The following is a 19,232-nucleotide window of genomic DNA, read 5'->3' as shown; positions in this document are numbered from 1 at the left end:
GAAGGACATCTAGGTTGTAAATAATTTGTGGCTATTATGAATAAAGCTCTTATGAACATAGTTGAGCAAATGTCCTTGTGGTATGATGGAGCATCCTTTGGGCATATGCCCAAAAGCACTATAGCTGGGTCTTGAGGTAGATCAATTCCCTATTTTCTGAGAAACCTCCATAATGATTTCCAAAGTTATTGTACGAGTTTGCACCCCCACCAGCCATGGAGCAATGTTCCCCTTGCTCCACATTCTCCCCAGCATGAGCTGTCACTCGTGTTTTTGATCTTAGCCATTCTGACAGGTGTAAGATGGAATCTCAGAGTCGTTTTGATCTGCATTTCTCTGATGACTAAGGATGTTGAACAATTCTTTAAATATATTTTGACCATTTGAGATTGTTCTGTTTAGAATTCTCTGTAGAGAATTTAAATTTGTAGCCCATTTTTAATTGGATTATTTGGTGTCTGTTCAAAGCAATGAAAATCCTAGCAAAGATGGGTGGATTACATTGACATATTTGCATATGTTGAGTCATCTCTGCCTCTGTGGAATGAAACTTAATCATGTGGATAGTATTTTTGATGTGTTCTTGGATTCAGTTTGAGAGTATTTTTGCATTAATGTTCATGAGAGAAATTGATGTGTAATTCTCTTTCTTTGTTGAGTTTTTGTGTGGCCTGGGAAGCAGGGTGACTTTGGCCTCATAAAAAGAATTTGGCAGTGTTCCTTCTGTTTCTATTTTTTGAGCACTGCTGGCATTAACTCTTCTTTGAAACTCTGGCAGAATTCTGTGCTAAAACCATTTGGCTCTTGGCCTTTTTGACTGGGAGACTTTTAATGACTGCTTCTATTTCCTTAGGGATTATAAGTCTATTTACATTGTTTATCTGATCTTGATTTAACTTTGGTAAGTGGTATCTATCAAGAAATTTGTCCATTTCTTTTAGATTTTTAAATTTTGTGGCATACAAGTTTTTGAAGTGTGACCTAATAATTCTGTGGATTTCATTGGTGTCTGCTGTTATATTCTACTTTTTGTTTCTGATTTTGTTAAGTTGAATAAGGTTTTTTTTTTTTTATCTTATTCATTTCTCAAAGAACCAACACTTTGACTCACTGATTCTTTGTATTGTTCTCTTTTTTTCCATTTAATTGTTTCCAGGCCCCAGCTTTATTATTTTCTGCCATCTACTCCTCAGGTGAATTTGCTTTTTTTGTTTGTTTGTTTGTTTTTGTTTTTGCTTTTTTTTTTTCTAGAGCTTTCAGGTGTGCTGAAGTTGCTTGTGTGAGATCTCTCCAGTTTCTCTATGCAGGCACTTGGTGCTGTGAACTTTCATCTCAGCGCCCCTTTCATTACATCCCACGAGTTTGGGTGTGCTGTACATTTGTTTTTTTATTGAATTCTAGGAAGTCTTTTAATTTCCTTTTTTATTTCTTCCTTGACCTGGTAGTCATTCAATATAGAGTCGTTAAGCTTCCATAAGGTTGTAGTCTTCCTGTTATTTCTGTTGTTGAAATCCAGTTTTAATCTGTGGTGGTCTGATAGAATGCAGGGGGCTGTTTCAGTTTTCTTGTATTATTGAGAATCACTTCGCGGCTGGGTATGTGGTCAATTTTGGAGAATGTTCTGTGAGGTGCTGAGAAGAAGGTATATTCTTTTGTGTTTTGCTGAAATGTTCTGTAGATATGTTAGGTCAATTTGGTTCATAAAATCTGTTAACTCCATTATTTCTCTGTTTAGTTTATGTCTAGGTGACCTGTCCATTGGTGAGAGTAGGGTGTTGATATCTCCCACTCTCAATTTGTGAGGGTCAATTTGTTGTTTAAGCTTTAGTAATGCTTCTTTTACAAGTGTAGGTGCCCTTGCATTTTGGGAATAGATACTGAGAATTGAAATATCATTTTGGTGAATTTTTTCCTTTGATAAGTATGAAGTGTCCTTCCCCATATCTTTTGATTAATTTTGGTTTGAAGTCTATTTTGTTAGATATTAGAATAGTGACACCAGCTTGCTTCTTACGGACATTTGCTTGGGAAAAATTTTCCAATCCTTTACTCTGAGGTAATATCTATCTTTGATGTTGAGGTGTGTTTCATGTGTGCAGCAGAAGGATAGATCTTTTTTTAAATCCATTTTGTTAGTCTGTGGCTTTTTATTGGAGAATTGAGCCCATTTATAGAGATATTGATGACAGATGATTGTTAATTTTGTTGCAGTTGTTGTTGGTAGTGTGTGTGTCTGTGTGTGAGTGTGTGTGTGTGTGTGTGTGTTTTCCTTCTTTGGATTGTGCTAGTGTGAGATTATTTATTACCTGTGTTTTCATGGGTATGGTTAACCTCCTTTGGGGGGAGTTTTCCTTTTACTACATTCTGTAGGGCTGGGTTTGTGGACAGATACGGTTTAAATTTTCCTTTATTATGTAATATATTGTTTTCTCCATTTGATTGAATGTTTTTCTGGGTATAAACAGAATAGTAGTCTGGGCTGGCATCTGTGGTCTCTTATAGTTGAAGTGCATCTATCCAGGTCCTTCTGGATTTTAGAGTCTCCATGTAATTTTAATAGGTCTGACTTCATATGTTACTTGGCCTTTTCCCCTTGCAGTTTTTAATATTCCTTCTTTGTTATGAGTGTTTAGTATTTTGATTATTATGTACTCAGGGTGTGGTGATATTTCACCTGTGTCCCTCAATAAAGTTTATCTGAGGATCAGAGGAAAAAGCCAGCTACTATATTAAACATCGAAGCCAGGCTATGGTAACACACACCTTTAATCCTATCACTTGGGAGGCAGGGATCTGTCTGGATCTCTGTGAGTTCAAGGCCACACTGGGAACAGAGCCAGGCATAGTGGCACACACCTTAAATTCCAACACTAATTAACCATAAAGGTCTGGAGGTCTGTACAGATAGACAGGAAGTGACAGAGCAGGGCTGGAAGAGGAAGTGATGTAGCTGGGCAGAGAGGAAATGAATTGGCAGAACAAAAAGGCATGTAGGTATGGGTATACAGGAAGTAGGTCTCTTTGGAAGCTGCAGAGTTGGTGAGGTGAGGTTAGCTGTGGCTTTTCCTATTCCTCTGATCTCTCAGGTTTTAACTCTGATATCTGGCTCCAGGTTTTTTATTTAATAAGACCCTTTAAGATTCATGTTATACCAGAGGACTTTCTTTACTGGTCCAATCTATTTGGTGTTCTGTAAGCTTTTTGTATCTTTGTAGGCATGTTCTTCTTTAGGTTAGGAAAATTTTCCTTTATGGTTTTGTTTCTGTTTCCTTTCTCATCTTCTGGCTGGAGAGGCCTAGGGTTGGGTAGAGGGTCTCTGCCTGACTTGGCATTTCTGATGGCCTCTGGTCAAGCAGGAAGTTGCTGCCTAGGTTTGCTGTTGGAGTTCTGGTGATGTACATGGCCTCTGATCTGGCCCAGGGTCCTCTGGTGTTTGGGATGCTGGTCTGTCCTCTGGTGGAGTGGGAGCTTCCTCCAGAGGTGTGGAGTAGGTTATGGTGACAGGGAGAGGAGGGGTGGTTCAGGTTACACTGGGCAGGCATGGGTGGAGCAGAGGGGTGGTCTTACCTGGGCTTCAGGATGCTGACCTGGCCTCTGGTTGGGAAGGAGGCTTCTGCCAGAGATGTATACCAGGACGTGGTGGCAAGAAAAGGAGAGTCAGTTGTGTTGTTCTGGGCAGGTGCAGGCAGGGTGGGGGTGTGGTGGCTTACCTGGTTTTCAGGGAACTGGCCTGACCTCTGATTAGGGTAGGAGGCTCCCACCAGAGGTGTGGGCCAGGGGATAGTGATAAGGGCAGGAGGGTTGATTGGAGTTTCATTGGGGAGGCACAAGCAGGTTTTACCTGGGGTTCAGGAGGCTGGCCTGGCCTCTGGTGGTGTAGAGGCTTCCACTAGCGGTGTGAGCTGGAATGTGGTGATTAGGAGAAGAGGTGTGGTTGGAGTTTTGCTGGACTTGGCAGGGGCATGGTCGAGGGTTGTCTTACTTGGAGTTCAGGGCTTTGGTCTGGCCTTTGGTGGGGTAGGAGTCTTCTGCCAGAGGTGTGTGGGAATTTGACATTTTTAATTGCTATGAATTCAACCAGTTTCAGTTCTTGGCCCCATTGTGCAGTGAGATGGCACCGTGCACTACTCCACTGTGTTGTGCTGTGACTCTCTCCTTTGTCCAACACTTCAACCTGGTATGAGCTTCCTGTGACTGTGGAAGACATCAAGGTGACTGTGATTTCATTTTCTGGATTGTGACAGATTAAAGTGTAATTGTGTGATTGACTTTGTTATACCAGACTCCCTCAGAGGGTACCAGGTGCCTGAAAACTTTGCTCAGAAGCCATATAAACTGACTGTTTCATTGGTACTGACCTCCAAGCAGTAGATGCCCCTCTCCATGTCCTAGACATAATGCCTGGTGGGAACTGACATCAGTCAAACCATAGTGGAATTTGGATTTCATCTTTCTTGAGGGAATAGTCATATGTAAATATCTAATGGACAGTTTGAGAGAGACTATAGTCCTATCAGCTCTTGTTTTGTAGCACTGCCCAGAGATGCTCAATGCCATCACTCAGGTATCTTGAATAATGTGCCCCAAAGTAGTGAATTTGACAACAGCCTTGCTCAACCATGGAACATGGAGGTTACAGCAGAAAGACACATTGAGAGGAGAATGAGACAGCCTTGGCTGAGAGCAGATATTACAAGGTTTGCTTAATGGGTTTTATACTAAATATTGGGGATGTGGGAAAATCAACATTTTGAGTATGTGACTTTGCAAAGATTATTTATTTGGTGTATTATGATAAAGACTAAAATACATGAAGCCATTATTTTAACACATGCTCAGCTAGATGACTGCTGACCTCATGTCTAAATAGTATATTCTATTTAGGTTGTAGGTTCATCATTCACATTCCTTTTTGGTTTATTGTTCTATAGTCTCCCTTTCACCTCTTTCTATTTCTTGGTCAGAGCCTTTGTCAAAACCAGAAACTGTAAACTATTAAATTTTCTATCAATTGTTTAATTTGTTTTTATTGTCTGCTTGGTTTTATTTTTTATTTTCTTATTATTTTACTTTCTTTTTGTTTGGGTGCCAGTTGCTGTGGGACTTTATTCAGGTTTTATGGTCCCTCAACCAAAGGAAGCTCCTGTGTTTAACACATACAGGTCAGTCTACTGAGTCACTCTTTTCTAGAGGTCTCTGATCAGAAAAGCTATTGGAGAATCTGACTGGAAATAGTGACTAGCAGGAAGTGCCCTGTGGAGGGGAGTGACATTATTCCTTTTGGGAAGCCACACTGCATAAGTGTTGTACCTGGATGTTGGCTTTGAAGGGTTAAGTAGGAGGGGTGGAGGTGGGAAATCATGATAGAGGAACAAATACAGGGATAAGTAAAGAACACTGAAGTCTAATAAAAAGTCATTTGGGAACTTATTACCATAGAAGCTTTTATGTGAGTTAAAATGTAGTTATCCTATAACAGTATGACAATGCCTTTACTTGACACCATAGGATAACAAGAAGCCCAATGTAAGGAATGGGTTACCATTTGGGAGTTATTGGCTAGTGAGGTCTCATAGAGCCCCAACCATTACAGGTTATTGCCAATACTATTGGTTACCCACCAGAACTTAGTGGTAAGACTCTATTGCTGAAGACACTACATGATTCATAGAACATGAATAAATAAAGCAAGTACTGACTTCAAAGCTTCATACCCTCTAGCTAGCTCTCTTAGTGCTGTAAGGTGAATGCTCCTGGAAAGGAAAAGTCTGATATCAGCCTTACACCTCTGTGTACTCTGAGAGGTATAATAACACTACTGGCCTGATAAGATATGTCCACTGGTATGATAATGGTATGGATGTTGTTGGAGCAAACAACAATTTCGTGATTGGATTTAAGGCCAGCTACACAAGATCAAACCATTATCAATCAGTTAAATGGACAGAAATGGAAACAAACCAAGAATCTGTGGCTAAACAGGTCATAGACCCAGAGGAGAATATACTATTATTCTGCTAAATGGATATAGTATTAAATAGACTTCTAATGACTTACTGTTATATTCATAGATCAATGCACCTCTCAGTCCTTATCAGAAGCTTCTGTTTGCAGTAGATGACAATAAACAGAGAGACCCACAGCTAGTCAAGGTGAGAAGCATAAAAGAATATAAAATGCTCAGCCCTAAATAAAATATATCATGCCCACCTTCCCAAGTCTCAGTAATAAAGGTGGAGGAGGAGGCATAAAGATTGCAAGAGCTTACTGGGCGGTAGTGACATATGCCTTTAATCCCAGCACTCAGAAGGCAGAGCCAGGTGGATCTCTGTGAGTTCAAGGCCAGCCTGCTCTACAGAATGAGATCCAGGACAGGTACCAAAACTACACAGAGAAACCCTGTCTCAGAAAAAAAAAATATTGCAAGATCCAGAAGTCGTAGATGACTACAGAATGTTTTTGAGACACATGGACAGCTATGTATGTGAATCCATAGTGTTGATGACAGCATGTTCAAGACCTGTATAAGCTTAAGCCAAACAAAGTCCCAGTATGGAAAGGGGAGGTAGGCATAAAGTCCCACACCTGGATGAAGAGCTAATGCCAATTTATGGCTGATGAGAGAGTCAGTTTTATTTAGGAGAGTAGCTCCAGGCAGGCCAGTGGGAGGCCACGCATCCAAAATAATATGGGCATCACAAACTGGACCTGATGTATTTAAAAGGAAAAAGACACAAAACTGAGCAGTAGAACAGAAGGCTAGATATGTCAGGAGCTGGGGAAGTGAGTAAATAACAAAAACACTGTATGAAAATTTTAAATAATTAACAAAATTGAAAGGAAACACAAATGAGTGATAAAGTAAAGATGCAAATAAAATACACTTGGAAAAATCAGTTCTGGTGTTTATTTTAGTCAGAGAAAAAGACAGTTAAGGTCTTTGAACTGAGAGATCCACACACAAATACGTGTCATGGGGTTGAATAGAGAGAATCACATGTACACACATCTGTCATGGGCTTGCTCCTTGGGAAATGTGTTGTCATTGTAAGGACCTTGTAGTCTTAGAAACCAAAGCATCGAATGTGGTAGTTTGAATGAGAGTATGTTAATAAATAACGTTGCCTGGGGGTCAAAGCTAATAGCAAGCCATAGCAGAAACTGGGTGGTGGTGGTGGTGGTGCACGCCTTTAATCCCAGCTCTTAGGAGGCAGAGCTAGGTGGATATCTGTGTGTTCAAGGATACAGCCAGCATGGAGACACACACCTTTAATCTCAATACCAACCATAGAAGACCTGGAGGTCTATACAGATGGGCAGTGACGAGGAGGTCATGTGGTTGGGTTTACAACCAATGAGAAGGCAGAATAGAAAGTCAATAAAAAGCACAAACACACAGGAAGTAGCTCTCTTGAGGAGAGGTAGGACAGCAGTGGCAGTGAAGGGTTAGGTTTTTAATCTCAGCTCTTAGCTATTGCTCTGACCTCTTGGCTTTCATCTCTGAATCGGCTCTGTGTTTCTTATTTAAAAAGATGGTTACATCTACAAGAGTGGCCCTCAAAAGCACTTATGTTTCAATATTTGGTTTGCAGTTGATGGAACTCCTTGGGAAGGTTTAGGAGATGTGGCCTTATTGGAGGAGCTATGTCACTGGGGGCAGGCTTTGAGGTTTCAAAAGACATGTGCTCTTCACCTCTTGCTTGCAGTTTAAGATGTGGAGGTATGAAGTCTCAATTGTTCCTGCCACCATCATGGACTATAAACTTCTGGAACCATAGCTTAATTAAGTGCTTTGTTTTATAAGGTGCTTTGGCCTTGGGGTTTTATCATAGCAGTAGAAAAGTAACTAATATCTGGGTATAGTATTAAACTTATTCCTAATAAGTTATCACTATAGATTAGTGCACCTTTGAGCTCTCACCTGAGAAGCTTCTCTTTGCAGCAGATGCCGATTAACACAGACCTACAACTGGCCAACGTGCAGAGAACGGGAAACTTTGGAATGTTCAGTCCTAAGTGGGAAAATACCATTTCTTCCTTTAAATACATAGCCCTCACTATGGAAAAGTGCAGAGGAAGAGTACAAGAACTAAAGGTGGTTTATGAGGACAAAAAAACTGTTTTGTGGACACAGTAAGTAGCTACAAATGTGAACTCACAGACATTGTGACAGGATCCACTAGACGATTACAAACCAAAGTGAGACCGACTGCAAGCACAGAGAGGGTGGTGGGCACACAGTCTTACCCCTAATCATGATGCTGTTGGCAACTTTTAGCTTCTTGGTGACGTGATGCAGTTTTCTCTAAGACTGTAGCCACTGGTTAGCTGACTAATAGCAGTAAGAGGACTACATCCAAGAATATTTGGGTAGCAAAAATTAGTCTTGATGGGTTTAAAAAATAAAGACATGGATTTATGTGGGTAGGAAAGTGAGACAGAGCTGGGAAGAGTGGAAGAGGATGCTGAATGTGATCAAAACATATTGTATGAAATCTCAAAGAACTAATTAAAGAAGAGAGCATCCATGCTGCTGCTGCAGGCTGTGTTGGTGTCTGTGGTCTGTGTGGCCACCAGAAGCCATGCTGATGTCCATGATCTGAGCTGCCGCCAGCTGCCATGGTCAAGGAAGCTTCTTTTGCAGTGGTATTGATGACTACAGACTCATAACCAAGAATGAGACATTGAAGGCTTCTGTGACTATATCTCCTCCCACAAAAAACAGTCCAGACAGGAAGCTATTGAGGAGAGTCCTTAAAACCTGTAATAAAGATAATGAATTGTAGCTCTTCACAGCTGATTGCTCCTGGCAAGGGGGTGGGAAAGAACTCAGTTTTCTTTAAGAAGCTGGTCACTGGGAGTGTTCCAATGAATATAAATTGAACTTGTTTTTTTTTTTTTTTTTTTTTTTGTGTGTGTGTGTGTGTGTGTGCGCGCGCAAGGGTGGAAAGATGAACTTGGAAGGAATGGGAAGTGAGTGTGAAAATCTCCACCCCCCCCAAAAAAAAATCCCAGAATTAGAGTTCAAGGGATATTTGGCATGTATGACCAGACTTCAAATGGGTCACAGTTGAGGAGGAGAACCCTGATTAGATTTGAAGGGTGATCAGATAGAAATAATGATTTGTGCTGGCTTGACATATCACCACTGTAAGGACCAACCTTCAGAAGCTCAGGAATTGAGGGGGAGCCATGGAGTCGGCAAACTAATCACTCAATTTGACTTTTCTATTCTATCTGAGGGAGTAAAACTTAATTTTCTGGGGCCAGTGAGTAGGGCAAAACTTAACTGTCTGGGGCTGGTGAAAAAGGAAACACACACACACACACACACACACACACACACACACACACACACACACACACACACACACACACACCTTTAAGGTATTTCTATCATTTCTCTCTCATCTCTTTATTCTTTTCTTACCTTTATCCAGATGTATCTCTTCTGTGTATTTTTTTTAATTTTTTTCTTACAGCTTATATATCTCAGCAAAATCTTTCAAGCAGTATAAAAATTACAATGTGGTTACATCCTATTTTTCAAGTGAATGAGTACAAGGACTACAAGTAAAAAACAGCATGCTTTCCATATACCTTACATGATCAAACATTTTACATACGACCAGTGAAAAACAGATTATCCTCAAGGACCCACACACATTCATTTCCAAGCAATTTGTTATAGAATAACAAAGTATAAGCAAACAAGGTATTTATCTCAGCAAGTTTTTTACTGGCAGGCAGCATTTTGCAGTTACAAAGAAAGGACCAATCATTTTATTATTTATCTCAAAAGATAATCTCATAAGAAATCTAGAAATCTTAGAAGAATCACAAATCTAATTTTTTATATATGAAAAAGAATCAGTCAGCTCTATTTTTAAATCCTCAGGGTACACACCCACTCATCAACAGATTTTTAAAGCAGGAAGCAGGGGGCAGGAATGGGCACAAGGAATTAATCATCACTTTTGTTCACCAACCCATCCTAGCAGGAAAGGCATTATTCAAGAAATGAAGAAACAGATATTCTATGGCTTACAGGTATGATAGTGTATACTCTCTATGACCTAAAATCCTTCACTATTTCTGCTATATTTAGAAACATACTTATTAAGTTTAGATTTTGTGTACTTTGGGTAGTGTAGGTTGTAGAGTAGATAAGAATCATATATTTCTTCCCTGATCTAAGGAAGTAACAAAATGCCACAGTGAATGAACACATAGAACATTAAATCTTCAAATAATAGAAAATTGTAGAACCTTAGTAAAGGATGATATTTTGACAGTAGATGGTGGAAACTACTTTATTTCTGCTTTCAATACTGGTCCAGTGGAAATGACCTCCAACATGGCAGTGGGAAGGAAAAACACTCCACCTGTGGCAGCAGGCAAATTCCTAAACAGTGAAACTGAAGTGGGGGTGCTGAGGTTGAGGACAGGGATTAGAGGATGTTTAATGAGTGCAGTTTCCTAAGAGAAGAATCTTTCCTGAGACCTACATGGTGATGTTTGCACAGCACTGTTGGTGTCCCTACGGCCACTGAGGTGTATTTCTAAAGTGGCAAAAGTGGAAACTTATAGGTGATGTTTGTGTTACCCAGTGAAAAGATGGACATATTTGATCATTCTTGCTGAGGGGTACTCAATTTAAATTAAAGTAAAGAAAAGTTAGACAGTTTCAGGGGACTCTGAGAGCAAGGACATTCATCTTTAAACTTAGGTTTTAGCCTTGAATATTGCTGTCTTGTTTGGGAATCACCTTACCCTAAAGATTCCTCTGAAAGTCATCTCTGATACACCCTGAGAGTGAGAAAAAAAGGCATCCCAAGGTCTGTGTTTTCATAGAATCTCACCTTAGATGTGGATTAAACAAAAAATATGGTACTGGTTTGCCAAGAAAAACTTTTTTCTTGAGCCGCTCATCAAGCAAAATGTCAGGTATCAGGTGATGGAATGTGGAAAGCCTAACCATCTGTTCCTCTAGCAAGGTCCATAGGTTCAGCTGCACACAGGCCACTGAGGAAACCCATGTCCACCTCTTCATGACAGGTGGGATGGGATCCAGTAAGAGCCTGGAGTCCCAGAACTTGGAACCTGGAGGCCCAATCTTGTAACCAGAACAGCAAATCAGAAGAAGGGCAAGGTTGAGGGGTGGGGCTGACTAGCCAGATAATCAGCATTTAAAGCCTGAGTGAGGTGTTGCTTGGCCAGATCCTGGGACTTCAGTGACCTTTGAAAAGCTGTGGAGATACTGAGGTAACAGTGATTATCACAGGTGAGGCCCGGCCTCTGCTAAGGCAGAATGGGAAGTGACCCTGGAGGAGAGTCTTGAGAGACTTCATGGAGAATCAGGCAGAGCCTCAGGAATGAGAATATCTTCTCAATCTCAGCAGCCCCGCTGTGTGGAGGTGGAAGAGGGTGAGGGAGCCAGAAAGGAAATCAGGCACCCCTGGGTCCAGGTTTATGTGGGTTCTCATTAAGTGCAAGACTGGTCTTGTCTAGAGAGAGTGACAGCTGGTACCATGTGCAGAAGGGACTTCTTTATCTCATTCTGGGCCTACAGAAATCATTTCCTGCACATTATCACTGGATAAAAGCTGCTTTTCATGATTGGTATGAGCAGAAGTAATATCAGGTGGCATGTCTCTAGACAAGAAGTGTAGAGGACATGGTTTAAGAGACCCAGCATGTCTTGATCTGAAATCCTGGGAGTACCCCACCTTCACTGGCTGCTCTGACATTTCCATGTGATGCTTTCCTCACTGAGGTAATGTGTATAGTTGCAAAGATCCAAGAGTGTGTCAGATGGGTTAGGAGCTATAAACCTTCCTGTATTTTTTAAGGAGGACTCGAAGTAAGGTTCAAAATAAGTCCATGTCTGATGCACGTTAGGCAGGATAGAACAGCATGTGGCCCCAATTCATGAGGCAACCTTGTGATTAGGATAAGATGCTATGCAGGAGATGTTTTGCTTCATTACAAATCCTAGGTTTCCTATGCCACAAGTCCATAGTTGTATAGCTTTTGAACTTTGAATGCATTGTTCTCTTTTTGATAAATTAAGTTTCTAATATATATGTGGTTTGTATTCCTAGAATTCTGGCCATATGCTGTACTTTATTTGTTTGTTTGTTTATTTATTTATTTTATTCTTCTCTCATATATTACATCCTGACTACAGATTTCCTTCCCACCACACCTCCCAGGTGCTGTGCATTTTTATGGACTAACCAACTAAATACCATTCATTGAGCCTTTAGTCCAAATATATATTTAGCCATTTCCAAAATTTGTGGATAAATATTTAGAGGAACAGTTCAAATAATTTATGTACTATGGATGTTTTCAGTTGTCAGGAAGGAGTAAGGAGGCATTTTAGAAGTGATGGTGTTGTCACACTTTCATTTCTCTTCCCTGTCTGCAGGCTTGAGTCATGATTCCTGTTGTCTTTCTGACTATCCTGTGCTTGGGAATGGCCTCATCTACTCCATCACCTGATCCCATTTTGGATGCTGATTGGCAGAAGTGGAAGATTAAATATGGAAAAACATACAATCTGGTTGGTAATGTTGAAACTGTCCAGAGGGAACTCAGAGAGCTTGCTGTTGGGGGTTATGGGCATAATAGAGGCCATGGAAATTGCCTTTCTCTGAAGAATTACGTATACAGATGAGCACAGAGTGGTTAGAATCTCTCTTCATAGATATGTGTCAAATGGTTTTTTTCAATGTCCTGAAATCTCTGTCTCTGGGTTCTCTTAACCTGTTACAACAAGTATTTGGGCAGCTTGTGTAGCGGTTAAAGATAAATGTCATCCATTATTTTTATTTCCAGGAGGAGGAAGGACGGAAGAAAGCAGTGTGGGAAGAAAATATGAAGATGATCAAATTGCACAATGGGGAGAATGGCCTGGGGAAGAACGGTTTCACCATGGAAATGAATGAATTTGGTGACATGGTGAGTGTGGCGTGTATCGCTTCACAATGTATTTTCCTCTTCAAATTCTTGATATCTTTGTTTTTCAACGATTTATGTATTTTTCCTTAAAGACTGGTGAAGAATTCAGGAACACGATGATTAATTTTCAAGTCCCAACTCTCAAGAAGGAGAAAAATGTCCAGAAACGTCTGGCTGGTGATGTTCCTAATTTTATAAACTGGAAAAAAAGAGGTTATGTTACCACTGTGCGGAAACAGGTATATTACTGTTTCACATGCTTATCTTCTTCAACCACTGAGGAAGTTAGGAAGTGACATATCTGTATGGATTGAGTGAGTTGAGTTTTCAATAATATTGTAATTCTTCTTGTGTTTTTACACAACGCACACCAAACATTTCCATCCACCACTACCTTAGCCTTACAGCTCCACCTAGTGTCCTCCATCACGTCTTTAGACTTCATATCACCTTTTATTGCTATCTATAACCTGCAGATACCAGTAGGTCCTACCCTTATGTGCATGTGTGTGACCAACCACTGTGGCGTGAGCAAACTGCCATCAGTCAGGTCTCCAAAGAAGACTGACCTTCCCTTGACAGGCTTCCATCAATTGCTAGTGATTAATTTTCTGACATAGTATTCAGCTGTCTGATTTGGAGTTGCTATTTGTTTGTGGATGACTCTCTTTTCCTCTCTGCTTAGAGTGACTGTAATGCTTGTTGGGCTATTTCTGTGGCTGGTGCCATAGAAGGACAGATGTTCCGGAAAACAGGCAAACTGATTCCTCTGAGTGTACAGAACCTAGTGGACTGTTCTAGATCTCACGGTAATGAGGGCTGTTACAGAGGCAATACATACCTTGCATTTGAGTATGTGAAAGACAATGGAGGTCTGGAGTCCGAGGCAACGTACCCGTATGAAGACAAGGTGAATGTGTTTTCTCTGTTGTTGTTATTTCAAGCCTGTCACCCCAGCACTATCTTTGCATGGTTATCTACTGATACTGTTTCCATGCAGCTGATCCTACTTCTATAAACGTGGAGACTATGCAAAATCTTTGTATAGAATATACATTTCTTCACTATGAAAATTTCTTACAGACAGCAATACCTAATGGGATGTCACTGATAACATGAGAGCTAATTTTCAGTTCCAAATCCCCCAGTAGCATTTTATTTCCTGGGATACTTTATAATAGCCCAGACTTGGGGATGCTCAGCTGCAAAGTGAAGAGTGTGATTCTGACCTCTGTTCTCTAGGGCCCAGAGGGAAGTAACCTAGTCTTTTAACTCTTTATATTTTTAAGGAAGGACCCTGCAGGTACAGTCCGGATAATTCTACTGCTAATATAAGAGGCGTTATGTTAGTCCCACAGAGTGAGAATGCCCTAATGTATGCTGTGGCAACTATAGGTCCCATTTCTATTGCAATTGATGCAAGACATAATTCTTTCCAGTTCTATAAACGAGGTAGGCATGTACTCTTTTATATATTAATTAAAAATGTATGATATATCCATGGCATTTCCACCCCAGTCACTGAAGAGCCAGTTGTGGTGTGAATTTTGTGACAAATGGTTCTAAACAAACCATTTATTAAAATATCAAACATGATTAGAATATGTGGGTTTGCATATTTTATAGCTATCCATTTAATAATCTTGTGTGTCATTTGTACTTGGCACAACCTTTCCCTTGCATGCAAACATAAATGCAATCCATAAAATGTATTGTTTAACTTAGTTTCTCAATTTTCTACATGTGATGAGTCTTTAAGACTTTTAATGAGATGACATTTCTAGAATAACCTAAAGAGGATCTTGAATTAAGTAATTTATGCTCAGTAGTACTTGCTTGCAATGGGGTTCTATTCATCTTCTATGCACGTAGACAAGTGTTTATCAACACATTTATGATCATTTGAATTTCTCTGGATTCTAATGAGGACCTGTATCAGGATTCCTGTCAATGACTGGTTCTATTGTCACTGAAGTTTATAACATTTCAGTGAAGTCAGAAACGCTTCACCTATTGTTGGTGACCATTGTCATCATCAGGTTCCTGGGGTCTCTCACTGCCTCACTGATTTTATTTTTCAGGTATATATTATGAGCCATATTGCAGTAGCCGTAATATCAGCCACTCTATGCTAGTGGTTGGCTATGGCTTTGAAGGAGAAGAATCAGAAGGCAGGAAATATTGGCTGGTCAAGAACAGGTATAAATTGCCAAAATTATTTGTATTTGAGGTTGGAAAGAGATCTCTTTTTTTCTGTTTCTAGTGACAGTTTGCTGGGTGGGAGCTCTTGTCCCCATGCTCTTAGGCACTGAGCTATCTGCAACCTCAGTCTTGGCTTTCAGTGGGATTCTGAACTTGAATTTCAGTTTTTGTATGGCCAGAACTTGATCTTCTGAGCTCTTTCTGTGCCTGGAGCAGCCATTCTATGCTGTGTGGTCACAACATTCATATTCAGCTACTGGTTTCCCCGGATTCTAATATGATATTTGTGCCATTGATTTTCTAAAATCTGAGACAATTGTTACATCTGAACCACCCATAGATGGAAAGTTGTCCTATCTTTTCCTTGCTGTGATTTTCGCAGTCTTGTGTGAGATAACTCTTGGTTCCCAAGAGTTGACTCTCTGCTTTTTCTGATGCTTTCTATTAAGTTGACCTCTGGGTCAGTGCTCATACAAGTTATTATAATAATCCACTGTGCTGTGTTATTTTTACTAAAGGGAAAACGTGCTTTCTTTCAGTATGGGCATTAAATGGGGCATTAGAGGCTACGTGAAGATCGCCAGGGACCATGGAAACCACTGTGGAATTGCTACATATGGCATGTACCCTCTAGTGTGAACTGCCTGGTGGTGACAAGGAAGGGATGGATTTAAGACAACATGGACAGAAGAGGCATTTCCTCCTCATAGCAACCAGCCACCGCTGTGCATATAAGACACCCCAGTCACTGAAGAGCCAGTCGTGGTGTGAATTTTGTGATGTATTTCCTCTAGTAAGATATGACCACTACTGTAACTGATGCTGTACACTGATTTGCATTTATGTTTTCTATAACAACTTGATTTTCATTTTTCACTGTACCAAAAGATGTCTTCAAAATTTAAGGTTTAAGTGTTTCTTGGCCATTTGAGATTCATCTATTGAAAATTCTCTGCTTAGATCTATACCCTATTTTTAAATTGGATTATTTGTTGTTGTTGTTTTTTTTGATATCCAGTTTCTTGAGTTCTTTATATATTTTGGATATTAACTGCTGCTGTAAGGGCCAGCCTTCAGCAGCTCAGGAATTGAAGGGGAACAATGGAGTTGTCAGACTAATCACTCAATTGATTTTCTATGTGAGGAAGTAAAACTTAATCCTCTGGGGTGGTGAAAAAGGGAAACACACACACACACACACACACACACACACACACACACACACACACATCTCCAACATGTCAGAATCTCACTAAGGGTACTGATGAATGTCAAGCCTTCAGCAGGTCAGGGAAACTGAAGAGGGTATGAGGAGTAGGCGAACTACTGGACAGACAAACAGACACATGGGGACTTTTCTGAGGGCCATAGCTTAGTTCTTCATTCTATTCTTTCTGTTGCTTGTTTTACTCTATTCTTTTTCTGTTCTGTTCTTCTACTCTGATGTTTCCATTCTGAGTCTTTCCTGATGACTTCCTTCTCATTACTTTCTGATGTCTTTCTTCTGTGTCTCTTTATTTTTTTCTCCTACAGCTTATATCTTCCATCCCAATCTTTCAAACAATTTAAAAATTACAATGTAGTTACATTCTATTGTTTAAGTAAATGATTACAATGACTACAAGTAAAAAACAGCATGTTTTCCATATCCCTTACATGATTAAACAATTTACATACTAACAGGGAAAGACATTATCCTCAAGAACCCACATACATTCATTTCCAAGCAACTTGTTATAGATTAACAAAGTGTAAACAAGCAAAATAATTTTCTCGGACAGTTTATTTACTGGCAGGCAGCATTTTGTGGTTACAAAAAAAAAAAGACCAATCATTTTATTATTTATCTCAAAAGATAATCTTACAATCTTACAAAAAAATCTTAAAAGAATCACAAATCTTAACTTTTATATATAAAAAACAGTCAGCTCTACTTTAAATTCTCAGGGTGCATACTCATTAATCAACAGTTTTTTATATCAGGAAACTGAGAGCAAAAATGGGTACAAGGAATTAATCATCCCCTTTGATGGCCAACCTATCCTAGCAAGGAAGGTATGTCAGTCAGCAACAGCCAGGCTGCCATTTTTTTAAATTTTTATTTTTTTATTAAGAAAAAATTTTCATTCATTTTACACAACAATCAAAGATCCCCCTTTTCTCTCCTCCAGTCACCCTGAACCTCCCCCCCAACCCATCCCCCATTCCCCTTGCCAAGAAGGCAAGGCCTCCCTTGGGAAGGCACATCCAGTAGAGGCAAGTCCAAGCCCTTGCACCTGCCTCAAGGCTACACAGGTGTCCCATCACAAGTAGTGGGCTCCAAAAAGCCCCCTCATGCAGCAGGGATGAATTCTGATTCTGCCACCAAAGGGCCTCCCAAGCAGATCAAGCTACACAATTGTCTCGCCATGCAGAGGGTCTAGTCCAGTCCCATGCAGGCTCCACAGCCATCTATCCAACTTTTATGAGTTCCCACTAGTTTGGTTTGGTCATCTCTACAGGTTTCCCCATCATGATCCTAATGTACTTGCTCATAGAATCCCTCTTCTCCCTCTTTGACTGGACTCTTGGAGCTCTGCCTGGTGTTTGGCTGTGGATCTCTGCATCTGCTTCCATCAGTCACTGGAGAAAAGCTCTGTGATGACAGGGTATTCACTGATCTGATCACTGGGGTAAGCCAGTTCAGTTCAGGCACCCTCTCCACTATTTCTAGTAGTCCAATCTGGGGTCATCCTTGGGGATTCCTGGCAACTTCCAGGGTTCTTCCTATCCCCATGATATCTCCCATCATCAAGGTATCTCATTGCTTTCCCATTCCATCCCTGTTCCATCTCAACCATCCCATTCCCTTATATTCTCATCCCCTATCCCCTATGCTACATTGCCTACCCCTCACTCCCAGTTCAGTTCACTCATGGAGATCTCATCTATTTCTCCTTCCCAGGGCGATCTATGCATCCCTCTTTGGGTCTTCCTTGTTAGCTAGCTTCTCTGGAGTTGTGGGTTGTTGTCTGGTTATCCTTTGCTTTACTTCTGGTATCCACTTATGAGTGGGTACATACCATGTTTGTCCTTCTGAGTCTGAGTTACCTCACTCAGGATGATATTATCTAGTTCCATCCATTTGCCTGAAAATTTCATGATGTCATTGTTTTTCTCTGCTGAATAGTACTCCATTGTGTATATGTACCACATTTTCTTAATCCATTCTTTAGTTAAAGGGCATTTAGGTTGTTTCCAGGTTCTGGCTATTACAAAAAATGCTGTTGTGAACATAGTTGAGCATGTGTCCCTGTGGTATGATTGAGCATTCCTTGGGTATATACCTAAGAGTGCTTTAGCTGGGTCTTGAGGAAGATTGATTCCCAGTTTTCTGAGAAAGAACCATACTGATTTCCAACGTAACTATACAAGTTTGCACTCCCACCAACAGTGGAGGAATGTTCCCTACTCCACATCCTCTCTAACATAAACTGACTGTAGTGCTTTTGATCTTAGCCATTCTGACAGGTGTAAGATGGTATCTCAGAGTCATTTTGATTTGCATCTCCCTGATGACTAAGGATGCTAAGCAGTTCTTTAAATGTCTTTTGGCCATTTGAAATTCTTCCTTTGAGAATTCTCTGTTTAACTCTATAGCCCATTTTTTAACTGGATTGTTCATTATTTTGATATCTAATTTCTTGAGTTCTTTATATATTTTGGAGATCAGCCCTCTATCAGATGAAACACCTTCAGTAATGCTGCAGGATACAAGATTAACTCAAAAAAAATCAGTAGCTCTCCTATATACAAATGATAAATGGGCTAAGAAAGAATTCAGAGAAACATCACCCTTTACAATAGCCACAAATAATATAAAATACCTTGAGGTAATTGTAACTAAGCAAGTGTAAGAACTGTATGACAAGAACTTTAAGTCTCTGAAGAAAGAAATTGAAGAAGATACCAGAAAATGAAAAGATCTCCCATGTTCATGGATAGGTAGGATTTACATAGTAAAAATGGCAACCTTACCAAAAGCAATTTACAGATTCAATGCAATCCCCATCAAAATCCCAACA

General features: G+C 40.2%; 1 protein-coding gene across 3 annotated transcripts; it reads left to right on the top strand.

Moving 5' to 3' along the window:
• Positions 1-11,169: 11,169 nt before the first annotated feature.
• Positions 11,170-16,153, top strand: LOC102925385 (cathepsin M-like). 3 transcript variants are annotated; one of them, XM_076573529.1, is made up of 8 exons: positions 11,170-11,265; positions 12,434-12,568; positions 12,844-12,966; positions 13,059-13,205; positions 13,652-13,876; positions 14,256-14,418; positions 15,048-15,165; positions 15,708-16,153. In XM_076573529.1, the coding sequence occupies exons 2-8, from the start codon at positions 12,443-12,445 to the stop codon at positions 15,805-15,807; spliced, it is 1,002 nt and encodes a 333-aa protein (XP_076429644.1). In that variant the 5' UTR covers positions 11,170-11,265; positions 12,434-12,442; the 3' UTR covers positions 15,808-16,153. The 3 variants fall into 3 exon arrangements, with proteins under 3 accessions (XP_076429644.1, XP_006981784.1, XP_076429645.1); XM_006981722.4 differs by having other exon boundaries at positions 11,178-11,284; XM_076573530.1 differs by lacking the exon at positions 11,170-11,265 and adding an exon at positions 11,753-11,776.
• Positions 16,154-19,232: the final 3,079 nt, after the last annotated feature.

This window comes from Peromyscus maniculatus, chromosome 5 (assembly GCF_049852395.1).
Source record: "Peromyscus maniculatus bairdii isolate BWxNUB_F1_BW_parent chromosome 5, HU_Pman_BW_mat_3.1, whole genome shotgun sequence".
Classification (NCBI taxonomy): domain Eukaryota; kingdom Metazoa; phylum Chordata; class Mammalia; order Rodentia; family Cricetidae; genus Peromyscus; species Peromyscus maniculatus.
The sequence above is the reverse complement of the archived record's forward strand: the minus strand, read 5'-3'. Positions and strand labels throughout refer to the sequence as shown.

Coding starts and splice junctions, on each gene's coding strand:
- LOC102925385 (XM_076573529.1), top strand. CDS start 12,443: ATGATTCCTGTTGTCTTTCTGACTATCCTGTGCTTGGGAATGGCCTCA. Junction 13,206..13,651: donor TTACCACTGTGCGGAAACAG/GTATATTACTGT, acceptor CTCTCTGCTTAG/AGTGACTGTAATGCTTGTTG. Junction 14,419..15,047: donor TTTCCAGTTCTATAAACGAG/GTAGGCATGTAC, acceptor TTTATTTTTCAG/GTATATATTATGAGCCATAT.